This window comes from Nerophis ophidion, linkage group LG02 (assembly GCF_033978795.1).
Source record: "Nerophis ophidion isolate RoL-2023_Sa linkage group LG02, RoL_Noph_v1.0, whole genome shotgun sequence".
NCBI classification, from domain to species: domain Eukaryota; kingdom Metazoa; phylum Chordata; class Actinopteri; order Syngnathiformes; family Syngnathidae; genus Nerophis; species Nerophis ophidion.
In genome coordinates this window covers 56,813,809-56,834,797 of record NC_084612.1, presented here as the reverse complement: position 1 = coordinate 56,834,797, position 20,989 = coordinate 56,813,809, and the positions used below count along the sequence as shown (strand labels likewise).

Here is a 20,989-nt window from a genome sequence, read left to right as displayed (position 1 = left end):
CTTATTTAAACTGGGATAGCAGGTCAATTCTATGTGTCATACTTGATCATTACACAATATTGCCATATTTTTGCTGAAAGGATTTAATAGAGAACATTGACGATAAAGTTTGCAACTTTTGATCGCTAACAAAAAAGCCTTGCTTGTACCGGAAGTAGAAGACGATGTGCGCGTGACGTCACGGGTTGTGTAGCTCCTCACATCCTCACATTGTTTACAATCATAGCCACCAGCAGCGAGAGCGATTCGGACCGAGAAAGCGACGATTTCCCCATTAATTTGAGCGAGGATGAAAGATTCGTGGATGAGGATAGTGAGAGTGAAGGACTAGAGAAGAAAAAAAAAAAAAGGTGAGGGCAGTGAGAGCGATTCAGATGCTATTAGAATTCTGGAAAATCCCTCATCTGCTTATTGTGTTAGTGTTTTAGGGAAATTATATGGTACCTGAAAGCCAAAGGGGTGTGGCCACAGGTGTGGTGACCGCCAGTGTCTCCGGTGGGAGGAGGTAAGAGAGTCCGCAGCTGCAAGAGGACGCAAGCTTCGCCCATGTCTATGGTAAGAGCAGACTTATTACCAAAATGTTCTCACTGAAACCTGCCGGTTGATATGTGGTCGGGAACCATGTCCGCTTGACCGCTCTGTTCCATAGTAAAGCTTCACCTTCGGAATGTGAACAAGGAAACACCGGCTGTGTTTGTGTTGCTAAAAGCAGCTGCAATACACCGCTTACCACCTACATCTTTCTTCTTTGACTTCTCCATTATTAATTGAACAAATTGCAAAAGATTCAGCAACACAGAGGTCCAGAATACTGTGTAATTATGCGATTAAAGCAGACGACTTCTAGCCGTGAGCAGTGCTGGAAGAACATGTCCGCTACAACTGGTGACGTCACGCGCACGCGTCATCATTCCTTGACGTTTTCAACAGGATACTTCGCGGGAAATTTGAAATTGCAATTTAATAAACTAAACCGGCCGTATTGGCATGTGTTGCAATGTTAAGATTTCATCATTGATATATAAACTATCAGACTGCGTGGTCGGTAGTAGTGGGTTTCAGTAAGCCTTTAATGTTTTACTACTTATGTATAAAATAGCTCCATCCTATCTTGCTTATTGTATTGTACCATATGTTCCGGCAAGAAATCTGCGTTCAATGAACTTATTAGTGATTCCCAGAGACCAAAATAAGTCTGAGGGCTATAGAGTGTTTTCTATTGGGGCTCCAGTACAATGGAATGCCCTCCTGGTAACAGAGATGCTACCTCAGTAGAAACATTTAAGTCCCATCTTAAAACTCATTTGCATACTCTAGCCTTTAAATAGACCCCCCTTTTAGACCAGTTGATCTGCCAATTTGTTTCTGCTCTGCCCCCATCTCCTTTGTGAATGGGATGGAGGTGGGAGGGGCACAGGTTCGGTGGCCACGGATGAAGCGCCGGCTGTCCAAAGACGGGACCCGGGGTGGACCGCGCGTCTGTGCATCGGTTGGGGACATCTCTGCGCTGCTGACCTGTCCTCGCCCAAGATGGTCTCCTGCTGGCCCCACTATGTACTGGACTTTCACAATATTATGCTAGATCCATTCGACGTCCATTGCACCGGTTGCCCAGGGGGGAGTCCCCACATCTGCGGTCCTCTCCAAGGTTTCTCATTGTCCCATTGGGTTGAGTTTTTCCTTGCACTGATGTGGGATCTGAGCCGAGGATGTTGTTGTGGCTTGTGCAGCCCTTTGAGAAACTCATGATTTAAGGCTATATAAGTAAACATTGATTGATTAATGATTGATATACTGCTATGTCCAATCAAGTTTCTGAAAATCGACGCTCTTATGGATGGGGATGGGGACCGAATCCGGTACTTTTTTGGCATAGACCAAATAACGCCGGTCCCACCGAGCATCGTTTCAAGTAAAATCCAACGTACCATGCTACGGTTAATTTTGTTGACTAAAAATTTCCGTCTTAGTTATCTCAGCGACTTATTTTCCCATAGGGATGATGTTCGTTAAGAAATTATCGATGTCACTATCGAATCCTCTTATCGAACCGATTCCTTATCAAATCTCTTATGGAATCCAGATAGGTTGTTGTGTGTGGACTGAGTTCCAAAAGCCGTAAATGTTATGTGACTGGGCCGGCACGCTGTTTATAGGGAGGAAAGGCGGACCTGACTGAGGACAGCATGCGGACGTGACTGATGACAGCATGCGGACGTTCAAGGGTGAAAGTTTCGGGTGAGAGGACGTTAGGGGCAACTGGGTAATAAATGGCACACTGACAAAGCTTAACCTATTGTTACTATAACAATCTACAAGGTTAATATAGGTTGCTTCTCTTTTTTCCTCTCCATTTTTCTGTATTCGTATTTTTTATCAGTAGTTATCATTACGTATATGTATTGTTGCATTTCAACAACTGTATTGTTGATAATAGAAGTAGATTATTGGTTTTGTTCATTATCAATAGCGCTATTTCTATTGGTATTTGTATTGCTCCATCTGTAGTGTAATAATGCTCATTGTCATTTCTGTATTATTTTTTTATTTCACTAATTGCTTCTTTGCTATCACTTTTATCATCATATATGTACATATCCTATGTGCTGATGTTGCTCTATTGTTGTTATTGTTGTGTTTGCTGTTGTTGTTTTTGTCTCTCTGATTAATTCCCCAATTGTCCCCCTGTCTTCGTTTTTTTCTCCGGCGCGGCTGCACCAAATGATAATATAAATACATTCAATAAAGTTAAATACAAACAAGGCAATAAGAGAAGTATAATACACTTCTCTTTTGTAAAGTAAATAAATCTGAACCGCCAATATGGGCATCTGCATCAACTATATGATTTGCCTGAGAAGCTGGACAGGACAAAAAAAAAAAAAAAACAAGAGAGAACACTAAAGGCATGCCCCCAGTGAGCATATAGTGCTGCTATGTGCATTGTAAATAAATTAAAAAATTGTCGACAAGCACATCACCAACATGGACGAGGTGAAGCACACTGTGGAGAAGAAGGGGACCAGCACGGTAGCGAATCCATACGCACAACGGGGCAAGAAAAGTCGGCTTTTACTGTTGTGCTAGCTTGCTATGCTCATGTACAGAAACTGCTACCTATTGTGATCTTCAAGGGGAAGACGCTGCCAAAAGAAAGGTTTCCACCTAAAGTCATCATTAAAAAGGCTTAGTTGGCCACATGCGTGGACACCACCTTTTAGTTCTTATTTCCAAAATTGTGTACACTACTGAATTGGGGTCTTATGGCCGCTTATGTGGACACTTATACTGCCATCTGCTGGTGTCAGGAGAGTATAACATACAATGGATTTTGGGAAAAAAAGTGTAAAAAAAAGAATTAGCGTGTCACTAAGCATGAAGTACACGTTTGTTACTTATGGACTAAAAGTACATCATATCAAAAGATGGATTTTTTGTTTTTATTCTTATTAGGGCCCAATAAACCCAAACAGCAAAGATAAATTAAAAAAAGCATGTAAACAAATAGCTTGAGCCTCAAGAGGTTCAATTAAGGCAAGACGAAGGAACTCCAACCGCTGGACATGGTTGTAAACAGGGCGTTTTAAGGGAAGTTGTGAGTATCATGGTAGCGATGGATGACAGACGAACACAGCTTCCCCAAAACTGGGAAGCAGCGTCGGGCAAGTTACGCCACAATTTGTGAATGCATCGCGGATGCTTAAGCCAACATGTATGCTTGCACTGTTGTGCCAGCTTTCGCAAAAGCTGGTATCTATTCCGAGGAGCCCCACGGCAACGAGACTGACTTTGAAAATGAGGAGAGGGAATCTGGCATGTTTGATGGAGAACTTGCCCAGCTGTTCATTTCAGACACAGAAGATGAGCACTTTGATGGATATGTGGATGAGGATTGACCAAAAAAATAATGTGAGTACATTGATAAATACTTCAATAAAGTATAACCCAACTCAGCTTTGCTCCTGCTGCCTTTTTAAAACAGCGTCCATGCATGCAAGCGTATGTTTCAAGCTAGCGTAAGTTTTAACCATGGCTGCGCCCAAAAATACGCTGTGCCTAATTTATGCGTTAAATACCATACCAACTTTATTTATGAAGCCCTTTAAAAACAACCACAGTTGAAGAACAAAGGGCTGTACACCACAAACAAGTACAGGCAAAGTACAGACTAAAAAATAACATTTAAAACAGATGTAAAATACACATTGAAAAAGCAAATACAAATTATCCTAAAAACAATTTGTTAGATAAAAAGCAGTTAAAAAGTTAAAAACAGTTGAAAAAAAAGTTAAAAACAGTATTAAGTCTCAAGCTAGGTAAAAAGCCAGTGAATAAAAATGGGTTTTAAGAAGAGTCTTAAAAGTAGCCAAACACGGGGCCTGTCTGACATGGAGAGGCAGATCGTTCCAGAGTTTGGGACCCGCAACAGAGAAGAAATACAGAAATAGCACCTGTAACTGGTCGCGAAAATACGGTATAGTGGCTTCGATAACAGGAACCGGTTCTCAAAAAGGGATTCAAATCCATGAAATCGGTTCTTTTCTTATCGAAGCATCGGGAGAACCGGTTTGTGAACATCATCCCTATTCTCCCCTAACTACAATAGGACAAAAACAAATCAAAACCAAACCACAATGTTGACTAAAACAATGATGAAATCGATGGACAAACAAAACGAATAAAAACAAGAACAAAATGTTGAGATAAGAGGAATTCCAATCATATTTAATTTTGTCATTAGGCAGGTGGGACAACTTTTGAATCTATCCAAACGCGCAGAGGATCCAATCAGAACTACTGTCTTTGTAAGGCACATTGTTTTGATTGTTCACTGAGAAAACATAACTGTATTGTTACACACCTCAATACAAAATATGTCTTATTCACCTGAAAGAAAGAGAATAAAAATTATGGAGGCACTTCCCCTTTTCCGCAATAGACAAGAGACGTTGGCTTGATTTTGTCTGGTAAAAATACAACCGACTAGAACGTCGTCTCCAGGCTAATCATTGGGACATCTTTGCAACAGTAAGTAGGGCAGAAGCTAATAATTGAAAATTATTTATACTGTACTGAATTACGGTCACATTAAAGCAGGAGCAAAACCGCTTACTGTACCACTACTTCACTCCCACTTTTGGAAGTGAACTTGTGAAAACCAGAAAACCCTGTCAGATGTATAATTTGTTTTATTCGTAAATTGTATAGACTGTAGTTACCTGCCATCAGTTTGCAGTTTTTGGAATCTTATCCACATACAGTTTAAAAATAACCTTAACCTCAAAATAGACATACGTACTAAACGGTAGTTACGTTGTACCGTTACACCCTTGATAATATGGTTTAACTAATCATATACTAGGTACAATTGCGCAACATTTAGCAGGTGCTCTGACAGCTGTGTACCTTATGTCGCTCGCTGACAGCCTCTTCCACTACCTGGCGCGCTGGCAACCATGACAACTTGTAGAAATCCAAACGGTCCAGAAACTCCTGCCCAACCATTGTCATAGCCTTTTTGAACCCCTCCTGGAAAAATTTGGTATGAACACACACAGTTACTTTTATGCAAAAAACATTATTCCACTTTCTACTTGGGGCCAATTTCTGTTGTTATCACAAGGAAAGTTACTGCTTGGGCAATAAAAATTAGAATCGCTTCTTCATACCAGTTGCTGACTATTGTGTAACTCAATGTAACTTTGCAGATTCAAAATAAATAAAAACATAACAGTCTTTATTCAAAACAAGTCAGGCAAAAACAAAATGCTGTTTCAGGCGCTGCATTTCATCTCCTCCACTTGAATGTGTGCAATTTCTGTAGAGGCTTGCACTGCAGGGAATAGGAAAATCAGGAGCTTGAAAAAGCACGGATGGAGGAAATGAGAAGGCATACTATTGTAACAAAAAGTTTCTATTCTGTTGAGTCTTGGCAGGCATTCTTTCAATTAAATACTGTATGATTGCTACATCCCTTCATGAGCTGCCCAAAGACTGGGGCCTATGCTATTGAAGAAAATTGCTATAGCTTCAATTAGATTTGTGTGAACTGAAATGGCACAAAACAAACAGGCCACTCTGGATCCCCAGAGAAAGGGGCCAAACAATGGAAAAATGTTTGTTGACACAGTTGACATACTGGATATAGAGTAAGTAGGGTTGAAGGTCTCTTGTGAGACAACACTAACTAATGAGAAAGCTGAAAGTCAAACTATCAGAGCGATGTGGGTCCCCGTTGCTGCGTGGGGTTTAGAAAAATGATCCTCTGAGTGCACCACACAAACAATAATTACCTTAAAGGGTTAGTTTAAAGTTTATACACAAAATAGTAAAGGGGAACTGAACTTCTTTCAAATTTATTTTGGCCTTCATTCAAGTAAGACAAGAACACGTTTTTCTTTTTCTACGCATTCCAACTAGTAAACGTTAGCAAAAGTCAGCTAACAAAGTAGCCAATGGGAGTCGATCTGTTCCGCCTATTAAGCGCTCTAAAAACCTCATGTTTTATATACACGTAAATATATATGTATTGTAGTAACAGGCCCATTCATAACGAGTGTGAAGCGACTCGGATGGGAATCAGCACCTCCAAGTCTCAGTCCATGGTTCTCGCCCGGAAAAGGGTGGAGTGCCATCTCCGGGTTGGGGAGGAGATCTTGCCCACAGTGGAGGAGTTCAAGTACCTCGGAGTCTTGTTCACGAGTGAGGGAAGAGTGGATCGTGAGGTCGACAGGCGGGTCGGTGCGGCGTCTTCAGTAATGCGGATGCTGTATCGATCCGTTGTGGTGAAGAACAAGCTGTGCCGGAAGGCAAAGCTCTCAATTTACCGGTCGATCTACGTTCCCTTCCTCACCTATGTTCATGAGCTTTGGGTTATGACCGAAAGGACAAGATCACGGGTAAAAGCGCCCGAATTGAGCTCCCTCCGCCAGGTAGCGGGGCTCTCCTTAAGAGATAGGGTGAGAAGCTCTGTCATCTGGGAGGATCTCAAATTAAAGCCACTGCTCTTCCACATCAAGAGGAGCCTCTGGATCCCCCGGGAGGAGCTGGACGAAAGGGCTGGGGGGCAGGAACTCTGGCTTCCTTGCTTAGGCTGCAGCCCCTGCAACCCGAACTCGGATAAGTGGAAGAAGATGGATGGATGGTATCTAATTAATTTCAAAGACGCATCAACAGTTGTTTTTCCCTTCAACAATAACAGCATTAGTAATCATGCTCTATTTCATGAAAGACTACCAAGATTACTTTGACACAAATGATGATTTAGGACCTTATATTTTGAGCCCTCATATAGGGAGGATGAGCTACAAGTTTTAGAAAGTGTGTGCTATACAAACTAAGCTTTAGTGAAATACTTGGTATCATGCAAGGAGTTCAGGAGCTCTGTGCTTGTGTCATCCTTTTGTGTTCCTGGGGTTTCCCTCTTGTTTTCATGTGGGTTTTTTTTGGCTTTTGGTTCGGGACTGTGCGACAAGGGGTGGCACTTTTGTGACTTCTGTGGTGCTTTTTTGTGAACTTCTGGATCTGCCTCCCAGGAGCCTTTTGGCCATGGAGATTAGCTGCTGGGTCTCTGCCACACCAGAGTCAGTTTGGAGGGACTGGAGGAGATGCGGATATCGAGACAGGTGCTGCGGAGTTGCCGCTGAGCGCCGGGACGGACAAGCGTCACAGTGTCTTGGCTGAATGAGCAGGTATCGGACACCTGGGTCTCCTTGGACGCATCCTCACTCATCCATGCGGACTGGACACTGGCCTAGAGTTAGTGGGCAGCTGTCGGTGGAGTTGGCTCTCTTGGTGGCTTTGATGGGTCTGCTCCTGTCTCTGGTAATGGTCTACCACCCCTGCAGACAAGGGCATGAAACACCGCATAGGCCACCACAGTGTATGGGTTTCTTTTTGTTGCTTTTACATTTGTAGCTGTATGTAGAAATGGCTGGTTTCATCAGCTCTGCTCTTGTAATGTATTAATGTCCTTTGTGTTCTTTGGTGTGCTATGGCTATGAGTTGTTTTTTTTCTTTGGCTTCAGTCTGGACCCCCTCTCCAGGAGCCCAGGTTTAGACTGAATTTATTTATTTTAACACCATCCCTCCCGGCCCTCAGCGTTGACCTGTTTTACACCTTTTTTGTAAAGGGTGCCGTAAATTGGCAGACTCGTCAGCAATCCTGATCTGTCTCCCTGTAATGTTTGTTTGATCTTGAATGGGATTGTACTGAAAATCTTAATGTCCCCTCGGGGATTAATAAAGTATTTCCGATTCTGATTCTGATGTAGCAGTATTGCTAAGTGCTAAACAAGATACACAAACTACAAGCATAAAACAATCACTTGTTACAATGTTTCGTCACACTAGGATGCTGACTGATGTCATACTGTATCTTCCTATAAAGATGAATTCATCATAATCCTGAAAAGTAAAAAAAATGTTTTAAAAAGTGCCGTGTTTTTCTCGCGATCTTTAGATATAGGTTGAATGCCAAAGTTGACCATTTTATGGATTTTGATCGTACGTCCATATTTAGTTCAAAAGCCCCCGCAACTTTCTGTACAGCTTTACTGTTCTCTTGGGCTCTGGCTTGCATGACATTATATAAAGAGACAATCAGTGATGTCAGCTTCCCTGGACAGCTAAACTTCTGAAGAATCTTCCACAGACCGGTCCAGGTCACAACATCAAAGGGCTTGGTATGGTATATAAATACCATGTGAAGTTCCTAATTCTGGTCACGTCATTTCTCTTTTAGCTGATGGACAGCAAAGACCATGTCACTGGTGACTTGGCAACCTCGGAACTAGTAGGGAGGTCTGCCATCAATTATATCACCTGTTGTTGTGGCAGCAATGTAACTGCCTTTTTAGAAAAGGTTGACCATCTTTTCAGGACACTTAAAATGTTCTTTTCAGCAAGCAAGTATGTGGTCTTCTCTGTTAGCAATGTGGACTGGTCAGAAGATCTTACTAGGGTTAAACCAGATGCCTTAGGTCCCATAAACCGTTCAAAGGCGATCATGGCATGTCTTCATGTCATGGTTTTCAGCTGCTGCTAGTAGTTCCTCTGCCTTCTTTTCCCACCAGCTCATCAAGGTCTCGTCATCAAAGTGATCATTGCAGGCCCTTTTCAGCTTCTCTGAATAGCCTCTGAATGTCTTCATTATTTTCAAAGAACCAATCCTGCAGAACTGTAGACGGCCTCTCGGTAGAACCCCCATTACTCTTCTAAGCTGCAGTGCTATTGTTCTATGTTGGACAGGGACTCCTGGACACTCTGCTATAGTGCTTTCATGTTGGGGGTTAGCCGAGCAATGTTCAACTTCCTGAGGGGCTTGATCCTCTCCTTCCTACTTTTCCAGGACAGCTGTCTGTTTACCTAGCGCCGGAGTAGGCAATGATCGGACCAACAGTCTGCTCCTATCATGCGAATGTTACAGCGTTCTCTCTGGCGCACTATTGCATAGTCTAGCATGTGCCACTGCCTTGATTGAGGATACATCCTTGTGATCTTGTATTTGTGCACTTGCTGGAAAATGATGTTAATGATAGAATGTTTGTACTGAGCACATAGTGATAGCAGCATCAGTCCATTGGATTTATTATTATGCATTAAAATGCCCAAAGATGATGAGCTTGTCCTTGCTGTTGACTTCTAAGAGAACGCGATTCAGATCCTTATAGAAAGCTTCCTTATAGAAAGCTTCCTTGGTGTCTTCAGGGTTTGTCATGGCGGGAGCATAGGCACTGATGACAGTGGCAAAGCAGTCCTTTGCGAGCTTGAAATTCAGGGTCATCAGTCGATCAATGATCCTATGAAGTAGGCTGTCAAGCTGTCTTGTAAGCTTGGTGTAAATAGCAAATCCGACGCCAGAAGTCTTCGGGGCGTCTTCAGGCTTACCCATGCAGTAGAATGTGTAACTTTGACCAACTTTCTCTAGAATCTGGGAACCATTTACTATGGCTAGTCTGTCGGTGTGGGAGGATACGGGTACCATATCTACTCCTGTGTAGAGTAGATGACCATCACCCCACAGCCGCTTGCGTGCAGAGTCATGGCTAAGAACTCCCAGGAGCATCCACTTGCCTGTTCCCGTCACTATTTCAGCATCACCGTAGGGCTTAAACACCGTTGGATATTGTGCGATGACTAGCTTGTTAGTCGGCAATCTGTGTGCCTGACCAGCACATTAGTTTTTAAAGTGAAGAAGAGGTGTGCAATGCCTTCTCCACCCTCTCGCCTATTAATGCTTAATGTCTAACAGGTGCAAAAACTACCACACAAGACTGCTCCGGCTTTTTTGTTCAGAGTATCCGTCGACGAAGAAAACCTCCGGCCAAGGATGTTGAGCTCGTCCTACCCTGCTAGATGGCTCGTCTAAGCCAGCGTTGTTTGGTGAATCTTGTTATTACTTCCACCAGCATGTTTGGTGTCGTGTGGGTGAGCGGTTTGCTTTTGTCAACATCATGACTCGAGTGGTCCATGGTGGGGTTGGGGTTATGGTATGGGCAGGCGTATGTAATGGACGACGAACACAAGTGCATTTTATTGATGGCAATTTGAATGAATTGAATTGAATAAAATTAACGGGGAAATTGGGTTAAGTTGTTGCAGATGTTTTCTCAGCCCGTTTTTTTTCATCTGCTTTGATAATAAGGTGTTTATTTAAAGAATATACAATATTCCACATGGTACAGATAAATGAGTATGATCAAATTCTCAATTAGAGGTGGAAATCTTTGGGCACCTCACGATTCGACTACGATTCCGATTCGGTAGCTATGATTCAATTAAAAATCGATTGTTGACACATCTTTGAATTTAGATATATTGATGCGGTTTTACATTTTTTTATTTTCACTAAAAAAATAGTTTATCACTTGCAACTTAAAAAAAACTGTGTATTTGAATAAGAAGGAGTTAAATTAATTTTGACATATATGAAATTAATGGAAATACAGTATGTGCAGAACTGTAACATAAATGCCCTAACAAAGGAGTTAGTCGGATCTCTCGGTGAGGTGGCTCGCTGAGGTCAGACAAATTTTAGAACTGTTTTCATTACTTCATTTAAAATAAATTATCGACGTTCACTAATCGAATGTATATTCGTCCATGTCCGAATTGCAATGCATCAAAAAATGTATTATTTATTTCACCTCTATTTTCAATAGTAATTCGAATCAGGGGGGTCGTAAGAAAAAGGCCTGTCTCCCAGTGGGTACGTGACAAAAAATAATTGAGAAGCACAGGCTTCATAGGTTGGCAAAATATGCTTTTCTTTATTTTTCTCAAGATACTACACCTCACTTTGAAAACTACCGTTTTCGAGGCAGGAGTTTTGCCAACATCATGCGTGACAGTGGTTTGAATTCAACATTTTGTTTGACTTTTAAGGAATATCTGTCCAAAACAGAACAGCAAATTTTATGACATTTGGTGTGTTTTGAGGATTGATTGAAATTACTTTTAGCTATTGCAGCACTAGAGGTTCTGACTAGAGGTAGGGGATGAAATCGATTCTTAGATGGATCGCAATTTAGACATGGACGATTATAAAATCAATTAGTAAATGTCAATAATGGATAATCAATTTCCTTACTGTATAAAAAAAGTAATGCAGACAGATCTAAAATGTGGCTGACTGCAGACAGCCACCTCACTGAGTGATCCAAACAGCTCCTTTATTATAGGGCACTTATGTTCCAGTTTTGCACACATTATCATTAATTTAATAAATGTGATGGGAATTAATTTGACTGTTTATTACAAATGCACTGTTTTTGAAAAAAAAAATGCAAGTTCTAAACGCTTAAAGATGCATCAATAATGGATTTTTAATCTTATCGTAGCTCCTGAATCATTATCAAATGGTGAGGTGCCCAATGATTCCCACCTGTCTTTCTGGCTGCCTACTTATTATGCTGAGCATATAGCATTTCTGTCACAAAATGGATGGATGCACACTACAAAGCACACACAAACCTCAGTGTCCTGGCTCTGGCTGTTCCAGCGTGGATTCAGGTAGCCGACACGTGCGCTCAGCATGGTGGAGATGGCATAGCGCGCCTCACTGTCATGCTGTGAAATGCCGTTGTCTACGGCATCCACCTCCTCCACAAAGTTCTCGTAGAGCTGCCAGGATGTGAATAAATGTGTGAGAGATCAATCTGTGATGAAAGGCATAAATCAGCAGTTTTATGTTAATGCACCTTGTCTCCATTTTTAAGCATGGGAAACAGGCAAGAACTTTGGCATTGCGCTTGAAAGCCATTAGCTCCAAATGTGTCGGTAGTTAGCGAGGGCTAAAGTGCGCGGCAAGCTCGTTAAAGTAGAGAGGGCAGTTGCTATCGGTTTGAAACTTTAAACAGACTGGAGATGACGCAAGTTAACAGTGATTATATTTAGGCTAACATTTGTCAAAGTGCGCACAGGGGCCTCATGCTGGTGGGCTCCCGGGTTCTAAAATCTGCTGAATAGAACTGTGGTGGCCTCAGGTGGAATCTGGCACAGTGGAAGTGTCACATTGCGGAATAGACGCTCCATTTTCTGCTTGTTCTGCACTGCCAACTGTGTAATGAAGGCAGAGGGAACATTAAGAAACAATTTGCTTTTCCTACATACTGCCTGGTTTTTGGATTGAAAATGAAAAAAGATGGGGAAAAATAATGTTTTTGTTTTAGGATGTTTTTTGTTTTGAGGACAAACATGACACAAACCTTGCCAACTGTTAGAAAGCCCACTGTTTAATATGTTTGTGTTTATGCTTCACTGATGAGAGTATTTGGTGAACATTGTTTTGTCGTACAAATTTCGGCAGTTTGTTTACATGTAAAATCTTCCACTCCTTTCTTTCATTTTGTCCACCAAATATTTTATGCTGTGCGTGAATGCACAAAGGTGCACTTTGTTGATGTTATTGACTTGTTGGAGTGCTAATGGGCGGTATAGCTCGGTTGGTAGAGCGGCTGTGCCAGCAACTGAAGGGTTGCAGGTTCGATCCCCGCTTCCACCGTCCTAGTCACTGCCGTTGTGTCCTTGGGTAAGACACTTTACCCACCTGCTCCCTGTGCCACCCACATTGGTTTAAATGTAACTTAGATATTGGGATTCACTATGTAAAGCCCTTTGAGTCACTAGAGAAAAAGCGCTATATAAATATAATTCACTTCACTTCACTAATCAGGCATATTTGGTCAGTGCATGACTGCAAGCTAATCAATGCTAACATGCTATTTAGGCTAGCTGTATGTACAGATTGCATCATTATGCCTCATTTGTAGGTATATTTGAGCTCATTTAGTTTCCTTTACTTATTTTTTCTGTGTATCTCATTTATAGTTACGTGACTCATGACACATTATCTGTATGTAATATTGGCTGCATTTTAAGATTTTTTTTGTGTGCCATGTTGTTCCAGAACACAGCAAACATTACTTTGCTTGCCAAAGATTGTACTAAATCTATTAGAAAAAGACAGCCTGCCGTTTCCTTTAACTTGGACACACACATTTATACCTTTGCCATTGAAAGCCAGTAATTTGCAGGAGTTCTCACCTTCTGAGAAGCCTGTGATTTACTAAGGGTTTCTAATGTTGTTAAAATGCGTAAAATAAATATAAAATTTCAACATTTCTGTCAACGAACATTTGCTTCAGCCTCTGACACAGTCATTTTGATAGTAGGCTATTAAGGCTGAATTTCCCCCAGAGATCAATAAAGTACTTTCTATTCTATTCCATTATAGCAAATATAGACACTTGCGTCATGGGTTGCCTTCACTATAAAACTTACACACGGCTTTTCATTTTTTGCGGCTCCAGACAAATTAGTTTTTTGTATTTTTGGTCCAACAGGGCTCTGTCGACTTTTTGGGTTGCCGACCCCTGCCTTAGATAATATGTTTATTCATACAGTATTGTTGCTGGCCTGAAAGAGGTGTGTTTCTAAATTGTGGTTACCCTATTGAGCTAAAGAAGGAGAAAAGAACAATTAAAAAAATCTCAGTGAGATGGATGTGGAGGGAAACTCAAAGCTCTGCAAACCAGAAGCAATCTACAACCACAGTCCTATATACGGTAAATGCTCCATGTAACACCTCAATTTGTTTAACCTCCAAGTCACAGTCGCAATGGGTGGACTGACGGAAGCGTGGCTTCCAATTTGCACCAATAGCCTCTTTAACCCCCAACAAAGATTCCTTCATAGTCATACACAAATGGGAGTGGCACTGGGAGCAAGGTGGGTGAAGTATCTTGCCCAAGGATACACGGTTTAAAGTGGTCTTCCCGCTCTTACTTTGTCGTAGAGGACCTCCAGCTGCTTATCGTCCTCCTTCAACTGCGTCAGCTGGGCCAGTAGCTGACGACCAAAGTGGAAGTAGACCAGGCCAGCCGAGCTGAGCTTGGTGACCCAAGGCTTATCTGGACACAGGCTGTGGAACGTCTCTGCAAACGTTCTGAAAGTTAAGAGGAAAGACAAGACAATGTACTGTTAGTATGGGGCATTAAAAGACACCATTATCCATCCATCCATTTTCTACCGCTTGTCCCTTTCGGGGTTTCGAAGGGTGCTGGACCCTATCTCGGCTGCATTTGGGGGGGAGGCGGTGTACACCCTGGACAAGTCGCCACCTCATCACAGGACCAACATATACACATCCATCCATCCATCCATTTACTACCGTTTGTCCCTTTTTGGGGTCGCGGGGAGTGCTGGAGCCTAGCGCAGCTGCATTCGGGGGGAAGGCGGAGTACACCCAGGACAAGTCGCCATCTCATCGCGGGGGCCAACACACATAGACAACATTCACACATATATATATATGCATATATATGCATATATATATATATATATGCATATATATGCATATATATATATGCATATATATGCATATATATATATGCATATATATGCATATATATATATATATATATATATATATATATATATATATATATATATATATATATATATATATATATATATATATATATATATATATGGTACATTATTAGACTTAGACTTCCTTGTTATTGTCATTCAAATTTGCACTTTACAATACAGATAAAAAATAAATTCTGTTGCATTAGCTCATGGTAGTGCAGGATGAAAGGGCAGATATAAATAAAAAGATTAGTGTACAGATAAATGTACTGCACTTTTGCATATGCATCCACGTTTATGGATGTATGTTATATTGTCTTTATATTCCCGGCTAGCTAATCAATTTTTGGGGGAAATTTGGGGGATTATTATGCTGCATTATATTGCTTTCATTTACTTTCACTTAAGAAAACACACATTTTAAGGTGTTGCAACTTTTATTTTATTTTGTAGTATTAGCAACTTCCTTCCGGTCAACTTCCTTTGTTTTCACTTTATCGAAGTGCGCATGCAAGTGACGTCGATCAATCAATCAAGTCTTCATTTATATATGCTTATTTGAAACTTTCATGCAAAGAGGGAAACCACAACTAAGTCAATTTAGCAAAACTATATTTATTAAACAGTTATTAAGCAGTGGCACAAACATTCATGTCATTTCCAAAACAGAAAGTGCAAGATTGTCAGACTTTTTAAAACAAACTATTAGTGCACTTTTGTGCATGATGTCACTAAGCTTCATGTTAAAATAACACTAAATTAAAGTGCACTTTTTATACAGAACGCCACTACAATAGTTAAAAACAAATAAAGTGCACTTTTGTGCATGATGTCACACAAGATATTTCAAAAAGTGTCAAAGAAAAATGAGCTGCATAAAAGGAAATCAAATGGTATATGTCCTTGTGTGGTAAGTTCCTGCGGACGTTATCTCCTTCTGTTGTTGACTAGTTTTTTCATACGGTGTTGATGTGGAAATGGTTGCTTCGGCATTTTGTTGGTGTGGCACCGAAAGGAGATGTTGACATGCAGAGTTTCAAGCACTCCTTATTCTCTACCGAGTGACTTTTCAAATTATGCTACATTAGCAGTAGGCGCTACTTTTTGTAGCAACGCTTTTGCCACATAATTGTTCAACATCTTCCCGCTTAAAGCCAAACCACCGCAAGACAAATAATTAATTCTTCCTTCATTTGTTACCAGATTCGCACCTTTTCTCTCTTGTAATACCACCCGCACCGCACCAATAGCATCACAGCTAATGTTACCCTGTCGCTACCTGTCCGCTCCGCGGGAGCGTGTGACGTTGCACACATGACGTATGTAAGAGAGTGTGCTTGTTTTAAGTCTCTGTGAGAAGGAGGGACAAGAAAGAGTGGGAATTGCATGCAGTGTAATGCCCGCAGCTAAAAGCAACAGCGTGAGAACGTATACTCAAATATCACGATATAGTCATTTTCTATGTCGCACAGAGAAAAACCCGTGATATATCGAGCATATCAATATATCGCCCAGCCCTACAATCAAGCAATCAGTTTACTTATATAGTCCTTAATCACAAATATCTCAAAGGGCCGCACAAGCCACAATGACAACCTTAGCTTAGATCCCACCAGAGACCACATTGTGGCCGGTGGGCGGTTACACTGGAGTCTGATAAACTTTATTAAAACAGGTTGCGGGTTAGAAAAGCTCCCAGAAATGTCACAATGTACCATACATATTATCTGACAGACTTTGCCAAGTTCTCTGCCATATTATTTGACAGGCACCTTGTAAATAACACGTTTTGTGGCATTTTCTATGTCCAGGCAAACACAGGTACTTTTACTGAGGTTATATAGTAACCCTTACAAGACTAGGTAGGATGTTACACTTACAGTAAAGGAACTTCTGTGTTTACCTTGATATTCTATCTTTCATGTAGGGCTGAGCGTTTATAGCAAACGCCCGAATCACAATTAGTTGAAAGCTTTATCTTGATTTTATTTCATCGACATTCACTGTATTTTTTTGTAGCTAAACCAGTGGTTCTTAACCAGGGTTCGATCGAACCCAAGGGGTTTTGGTGAGTCGACCTCAGGGTTTCGACGGAGATCAAAACACACCCGTAAATACAAACTTCTCCCTGTTGGCATATTACAGATACGGCAACAGCTGACTGATTTGCAGGTGTGTGATTTGTTGTGAGTTTATGCACTGTCTTAGTTTTGTTGTTTGAACAAGGTGATGTTCATGCATGTGCACGGTTCATTTTGTGCACCAGTAAAAACAACATGGTAACACTTTAGTATGGGGAACATATTCACCATTAATTAGTTGCTTATTAACATGCAAATTAGTAACATATTGGTTCTTAACTAGTCATTAAGTACTAATTAATGCCTTATTCGGCATGGCCTTATTATAACCCTAACCCTCTAACCCTGACCCCAACCCTAACCAAATAACTCAATGGTATTTGAATAGGGTTGGGGTCAGGGTTAGAGGGTTAGGGTTATAATAAGGCCATGCCAAATAAGGCATTAATTAGTACTTACCAATTACCGAATTTTCTGGACAGTGCGTCTTATACCCCGGTGCGCCTGATGTAAGGAAAAATTCTGGTTTTGCTTACCGACCTCAAAGTTACTTTATTGGGTACATGGTGTAATGACAAGTGTGACCAGTATATGGCAGTCGAACATAAGAGATACGTATGACTGCAATATAAAGGCAATCACAGACAAGATAGACTGTAATATGACTCACGTAAACAACACCAACACTTTATGTATATGCCATCATCCATCCATCTTCTTCCGCTTATCCGAGGTCCGGTCGCGGGGACAGCAGCCTAAGCAGGGAAGGCCAGACTTTACTCTCCCAAGCCACTTCGTCCAGCTCTTCCCGGGGGATCCCAAGGCGTACCCAGGCCAGCCAGGAGACATAGTCTTCCCAACGTCCTGGATCTTCCTCGTTGTCTACTACCGGTCGGACGTACCCTAAACACTACCCTAGGGAGGCGTTCGGGTGGCATCCTGACCAGATGCTCCTCTCTGAACTGCCACCTTACCGTGGTAGAGGAGTTTGTGTGTCCCAATGATCCTAGGAGCTATGTTGTCCGTGGGCTTCCATGCCCCCTGGTAGGGTCTCCCAAGACAAACAGGTCCTAGGTGAGGGATCAAACAAAAGGCAGCTCGAAGACTTCTATGGGAATGCAAGGACAAAGACTCCGATCTCACTCGCCCAGACGCGGGGACCGAGGCCCCCTTCTGGAGCCAGGCCCAGAGTTGGGGCACGATGGCGAGCGCCTGTCCCCATTGGGCCCTGCCGGGCACAGCCCGAAGAGGCAACCTGGGTCCCCCCTCCATTGGGCTCACCACTCTTGGGGAGGGCCACAGAGGTCTGGTGGGTTGTGAACTGGGCGGAAGCCAGAGGCAGGGCACTTATCTGTCCAATCCTTGGCTACATAAGCTAGCTCTTGGGATGTGGAAAAAAAACATTTAATATGTTCCATTGAAAATATAGAACATTACACACGGCGCTCAAAAATCTATCACAATGTTTTAGTACGGCTTTGGTAAGCTATGAAGCCACACCGCTTGATGTGCTTCAACATAGGAGTGTTATTATGGTGTGTGTATAGGGTAAGACATTATCTGGTGTTTTGTTTCGCAATATTATGCAAAAGGAACTTTACTTACCTTTTGGTACCTGCTGATTTGTATTTGGGATCCGCATAAGTCCTGAAAAATGGAGCGCGTCCGCGCTGAAACCGTCATCGATAAGCTTCTTCTTTTCTCTATGTTCTTATGTGACATTGATCCTCCACTGTTGCTAGTGTAAAGTTCTTACTTATATCTGTCTGTAAACTTGCCATGAAAAAACTAAAACAGGGTTGAGAACCTTTTTGGCTGAGAGAGCCATACAAGCCAAATATTTTAAAATTATTTCCGTGAGAGCCATATATTTTTTTAAGACTGAATACAACTAAATGCGTGCATTTTTAAGTAAGACTAACATTTTTAGAGCATAAGTAGTCTCTTATTCTTTTTGATAACATTGTTATTCTGAAGCTAACCAACAATAAATAAAATACTTCTTACCATTAATGCGACTTCTTGAACAGGTGCGGTAGAAACCGGATGGATGGATTAAAATGCATGAGAATATTTTATATTTTGAACGTTATTTTTGACACTGTGATTACCAGCGGAAGTATTAATTACTTACCGTGTTAAGCAATGTCAGCTAAGATTTATTTGAGAGCCAGGTGCAGTCATCAAAAGAGCCCCATTTGGCTCTAGAGCCATAGGTTCCCCACCCCTGAACTAAAACATACCGGTGTAGTGAGTTTACATTATTCACACAAGGAACTTTAGTTATTAGAGAGTTCTGGTCGGACGTTTTTTCACTGGACACATTTCCGGCGTTGTTGTTGCACTAGTGAGCCACAAATGAGGAGATGCTGCTCTGTGTTTGATTGAAATAAAGTCTGAATGTCATTAAAACAGTTAGCGCCATCTCTTGACACTTCTTTCACTCCCGTCCTTGCACGCTCCACCGCTACAAGAAAGATGACGGGGAAAAGACGCTGTCGAAGTGGAGGCACTTAAATAAGACCGCCCACAAAACGGCGCATCCTGAAGCGACTGTCAAAAACGAACTTGGAGATGATCTGTAAAACATAATCTAATCCATTTTGACCAAAGAACCACCATTACATGTTATGTAGACCACAAGGAAATATTTTACATTTAGAAAAAAACAACAACAACATGAGACCTTTGATGCACCCTATAATCCGCCTTATGTATGAAAAAAGACTGAAAATAGACTATTCATCGGCAGTGCGCCCTATGGTCTGGAAAATACGGTACCTAATTAATCAACAAAGAGACAAACAGAACCCTGCAAAGGATAATCTCCTGGCGGAGGTCCTTAAACTGGTAAACCACTGTAGTTATTTGACTATAGAGGTAGATCAACAGAAGAATTACAATGTGCTAAGTGATACCACTTTGGTTTTTTTTAATTGCACTGCACTGATGTGAAAGGCTGTTTGAGCCCCGGACAGACTATCTACTAAAATATAACATTAAACAAGCTAAGGCACAATAAATAACCATGATAATATCAAACAATATGACTTCAAGTGATTAAAAGGTTTTCATACTGCCTCTAACATTATTGTCTCTGACATCAAATCAATTACATCCATATTTAACATTGCTTGCTTAATATAAAAATCCAATTAAAATGTCCTATTTAGGTTCTAAATATATGATATATGATGTGCTTCACTGGATGTCAACAGCTATAACCCATAAATAGTCCATTAAGTTCTAGTGCCAGTTTGCATGGAGCAACAATGGCGAGACAGCAGGTAGTGGCGTGTTCGCGAGTGCGAGTGCACATAAATAAGCTGCCACGTGCACAGATAGGGGTGGGCTGTGGCGGCACCGAGCCACCGCTGGTCATTTAATTCAGGCTTAATTGGAAGGCGTGCGCTGCGGCGTAGCAGATAAGAGGCTGTCGAATGAATGAGTGACATGTGAGGGAGGTGGGGGGTAATCAAGGCCATTAGGATGGGCATAATTGGCCAAGCTGGGCATCCATGTGCTCATTAACAAGTGAGAAGAATATTTGACGGAAAAAGTAAAGAACTATAAAAAAGATGCTCACAGGAAGAAGGAAAAAAGACCAATAAAAAAACTAAAATGATTTAAATTCTCATTTCCTATTTCATTTAAAGATTACTTAATTGGATTTGGTGGATTTAGTAGTCACTAGAGATGTTCGATAATATCGGCCGTCCGATATTATCGGGCAATAACGCTTGAAAATATAATATTGGAAATTATCGGTATCGGTTTTAAAAAGTACAATTCATGACTCTGTAAAAACGTCGCTGTACGGACTGGTACACGGACGTAGGGAGAAGTACAAAGCGCCAATAAACCCTAAAAGGCACTGCCTTTGCGTGCCAGCCCAGTCACATATCTACAGCTTTTCTCACACACACACACACAAGTGAATGCATTCTTCTTGGTCAACAGCCATACAGGTCACACTGAAGGTGGGCGTATAAACAACTTTAACACTGTTACAAATTTACGCCGCACTTTGAACC

The 20,989-nt window shown here is 41.5% G+C and overlaps 1 protein-coding gene across 2 annotated transcripts in view; it reads right to left on the bottom strand.

Annotated features, from left to right (window-relative positions):
- myg1 (myg1 exonuclease) overlaps positions 1 to 20,989 on the bottom strand; it is an 83,444-nt gene that overhangs the window by 34,847 nt on the left and 27,608 nt on the right. For both annotated transcript variants that reach the window (XM_061887074.1, XM_061887068.1), the window contains exons 3-5: positions 14,287 to 14,446; positions 11,974 to 12,123; positions 5,407 to 5,529 (exon numbers count right to left, since the gene is read on the bottom strand). In XM_061887074.1, the coding sequence (XP_061743058.1) occupies positions 5,407 to 5,529; positions 11,974 to 12,123; positions 14,287 to 14,446 (433 nt within the window). The remainder of the gene's footprint in view (positions 1 to 5,406; positions 5,530 to 11,973; positions 12,124 to 14,286; positions 14,447 to 20,989) is intronic.